The following is a 4,333-nucleotide window of genomic DNA, read 5'->3' on the forward strand; positions in this document are numbered from 1 at the left end:
AAAGTTTCAATTCAAAATTCGATACCAAATGGCCAACTATAGGTATCTATAATGTTATCGGGTCCATCAAAACTATGATCTTCCATAACTCGCTTTCTGATTAGGTACTAATTATAACAATTCAGGGTTATATAGCCCTATGGAGGCCAAAATGTAAGTCAAAGTTTCAATTCAAAATTCGATACCAAATGGCCAACTATAGGTATGATGTTCCATAACTTGCTTTCTAATTAGGTCGAAATTAGAATGTTGGATATCTCATCATCACTTTAGGTACTAACTTTAATATTTTTCTGTTACATTGTACAAACCAAGTACTAATTCGTATAGTCGTGACCTGGCAGAATTGAACACGTAATAACTCGCGATCTTTTTGGGTACTAATTCTGAAATTTTAGTACTAATTAGGTACTAATGTGTGTATAAGTTTCAACTCAAAATTCGAAAAGTGCCGGGCCTGGGACATGCACCTCACAGTGCCTGCCACTCCTATAATATGGCCTCTCTTATTGGCCGTGCGAGCTCCGAAGCTGTCAAGAAAGCTTTACTTGGTCCCGGAAGGTTGAGCGTCTTTTTTGCTGCCCTACCAGCCATTTCGTTGCCTCTAATCCCAATATGACTAGGTGACCAGATTAAATGTATAATTTTTCCATCGTCGTTCAAAATTTTTATTTGTTCTAAAACACAATGAAGTCCGTGGTGTTCCGGATACATGCTCTTCAAGGCTTTCAGGACACTCAGTGAGTCTGAAATAATCACCACATTATTAATTGGTAAGCTCTTTACGTATCTCAGTGCCATTACAATTGCGTCGATTTCTGCTGTATATATACTACAATGTTGGTGCAATTTATGTTTGTAGGTAGTACTTGGGGTTACAAAACCGGATGCCGTAGATGTGTCTGATTTGGTTCCGTCTGTAAAAATTAACAAGAGATCGGGTCAAGACTGGATTATTTTATGGTAATGTTTTTTATAATCTTCCGGTGATGTGTTTCCCTTTTGAAATTTTGATAGATGAAGGTTTAATCTCGGTTTTTTATAGGTCCAGGGAGGCACTTCATTTTCTATTGCAGTTAGTTTGATTTGCCTCAGTTTATCTATTGTAGAGGCCATTCTCTGTGAAAGTGGCAATGTGGAGTTCCTTTTTTGTTGGAATTTTGCAGCAAAATTAGGTTGGAAGATGTATTTATAGGTTGGGTGCGTGTTTTGTAGGTATAACTTTGTCATGTAATTAACGGCTAGCTTTTGTCTTCTGAACAACAGAGGTGGTAGACCTGCTTCGACACACAGACTAAGGGTTGGGCTTGTCCTAAAGGCTCCTGTAGCGAGGCGTATTCCTGTGTGGTGTACAGAGTCTAGCTTAGCTAAAACATTTATACGAGCGGAGCCGTAAACAAAGCTGCCGTAATCTATCTTGGAAGAGATTAGAGCATGATACACTTTAAGCATTGAGTTCCTGTCTGCTCCCCAGTTCGTTCCGCTAAGTACCCTTAATATTTTAAGTTTTCCAACGCATCTTTCTTTCAATAATTTAATATGATGTTCCCAAGAAAGGCGCCTATCAAACGACAACCCCAGGAATTTATGAACGTTAATATAAGGCAATTGAACATTTCCCAAGTAAAGGCCTGGTGATTGTGGTATGTTCCTTTTCCTACTAAAGTGTACACATTTTGTTTTTTCAGAAGAGAATTGTAGTCCTGATGATCTGAACCAATTGTTGATGGGATCGAGAGCATCTTGAAGTTTTTCTTTAATTGAAGAGATGTCTCTTGCTCTGTATAATATTGAATATTGATATAATATATTGAATACAAGTGAAGTTATTTCTTAGTATTCTACTATTAATTATTTCATAAACCTTTTCTGCGCCTGGGCTGGTTATCATCTATTTTAAATTTAAAAGTTTTCTCAATCCAAAATTTCAACTTTCAATTAAATGATGCACCAAACTTGTGGGGTTTTAAGTAATAATAATTACCGTTTTCATAGAATTGCTTATTCTCTACAACTTAGGAAAAAAAAAATATTTTAAACCCTCAGCACAACTGGCAACATTTTGCATAATCCATTTCTATCTAAATACATAAAGATAAATGCATTATATTGAGCATATGATCTGATATAAAAATAGTCATAACTGGGTACCACAGACTCACTTGTGGCATTGTGGGTTAAGCATCATTTTCACATCCTTGGCTATCATTTATACAATATAAGTCAATGTGCCTCACATTGTTATTGGATTATTCCTGAGTAATTCACAACATTCACTTTCTTTCTTCATTTTTATTAGGTGTGAATTCAAAAAATGTATGTGTGTATGTAATATAAATATCTTTTGGAAGAAGATAGTCAGAGTGGTGGTCAATAAATGTATCAAAATAGTAGAAGAAAATAATTTATCGTTAACCAACATTTTGCCCTACTTAGTAGGGCTGTTTGATAAACAAAGATGACAACTAGTTGGTTACTTCCTACAATAAATATCTTTTCTTCAGCAATTGTGTATAATGAATAGTTGTAAACTGTATCAATTCATTCAGTATAAAAAGTATAAATTTCTACATTCTGAGTTTCTTTATCTCTCATAGTTTTATCAAATGTGACTATAATTGTTGAGTTATTAAATTATTCCAGGTCGCTGCATAGGACAAATGGGATCTTGGTCCTTCAGTTACTGATACATTGAGCGAAAAAGAAAATAACATTCACTGTGACATTGTAAATAAAATAAAATCAACCTCACTCATGCTTTAAAATAAAAACATTAAACAAATTAATTACTTGGTATTTGTTAGTATCATAATAAAATAAAATCAACATATTTTTAATTCCTCAATATGCATCTTTGTTCTATCCTGCATGTTAGCTACTCAGTTCTCTTATATAAGAATTATGTTCTTATTTTACATGGAAAATTTTTTTTTTACATTAGGCAAAACATATTTCAAATAAACTGCTGAGTTTTACATGTAAGAAATATATATATATATTAATAGGTCAGTATTAAAAAAAAAAGAATTAAATCTTCCAATTAATTTTACAGTTAATTGATAAAATAACCAATGCTACTCTTTATCTCTATATAATTCAAGGTACAATTTTGAAAATCCTAGTCTGGAAATTATTGCTAAGGGTGAAAAGAGAGAATAAAAAAGCTGCCAAAAGATGTACCTACATCTTCAGTAACAATGATGCACTGCAGAACCAGCACCTAGCCGTAATGATTTACCAAACCCTTCAAAAACAATTTCACACTATACTATGAACTAATGACATCAATGAAAAATTGATCATGCCCCCTCACAAACTTCTTATATATATATATATACACATATTAATAATGCATTTACATAAAAATTAAGCATAACTAAAATTGTTCAAGATGAATAAAACATACGTAATAGGATAATGTTGGTTGGTTTATTTTTCACCATTTTGATTGAACAGATAAAAGGTTGTTCAGTCCATACACTACTACATCATGCATCATTGTGAGAAAGGAGGTTTATCATTACTTTGACATACTAATCATTGTTATATATTAAATTATTTTTTTCCAAAAGCTCCCTTTTAAGAAATAAAATATATCACCTCTGATATTGAAAGTTAAATTGAAACTATACCTACATAACAGATTACACATAAATAATACAAAAAAATATATAATTCGTGAAGATTATATATTTAATATTACTTCATTATGAACATATCTATACCCATAGGAAATCACCAATTATACAAGAAGTTGATCAGGCTCAATCACCAAGTTGTTCCCCGTCCCATTGATGGGTTTTTGACCACATATTCCTCAGGAGGGCTTTTAAGCATCTAAATAATTTTTCTGCCAAACCACAGGGATGTTCTCGTCAGTGGACGAGCATCTTTGGTGACAAATTAAAGTAAAATCTTAAATCAAAGCATCAATTTGCTCTAGACCTATGTTGGTTTTCACAGTATTTTACAATACAAAAAGTAATGATCATAAGTTATTATTAATTTCTTTAGACAAAGAAGCAAACAATTATATGGTTTTGACATGTCTTTTGTGATTTTAAATGGAACAATAAATAAAACTGAGTGACTGAGTTCACAAATAAAATAAAAAGTGTTTAGTAAAAATTAAAGAGATAAAAAATATGTTCTCATTAATGCATTATATTTCACAATGTTAAAAAGCTTTGGGAAATTAAGAAATAAATGGAAACTAAATATTTACATTAACAATAAAACTTTTAAAAACATAATTGTAAGTAATAACACCAATACGACACAAAATAATAAATATCATCACATTTAGCAAACATACCATTTGGATAACTAACTT

At 31.9% G+C, this 4,333-nt stretch overlaps 1 protein-coding gene across 2 annotated transcripts in view; it reads left to right on the plus strand.

Annotated features, from left to right (window-relative positions):
• The window catches only part of LOC106688546 (FERM domain-containing protein 8-like), a gene marked incomplete at its 5' end in the record, with an annotated part of 24,520 nt that extends 21,675 nt beyond the window's left edge, over window positions 1-2,845 (plus strand). Inside the window, 1 exon segment of one of the 2 annotated variants that reach the window (XM_067044980.1) lies at window positions 2,644-2,845. In XM_067044980.1, coding sequence (XP_066901081.1) covers window positions 2,644-2,687 — 44 coding nt within the window. 2 annotated transcript variants of the gene reach the window in all.
• Window positions 2,846-4,333: the final 1,488 nt, after the last annotated feature.

Source organism: Halyomorpha halys, unplaced genomic scaffold, assembly GCF_000696795.3.
Source record: "Halyomorpha halys isolate HHAL.00 unplaced genomic scaffold, Hhal_1.1 Scaffold1151.1, whole genome shotgun sequence".
In the NCBI taxonomy this organism is placed as follows: Eukaryota; Metazoa; Arthropoda; class Insecta; order Hemiptera; family Pentatomidae; genus Halyomorpha; species Halyomorpha halys.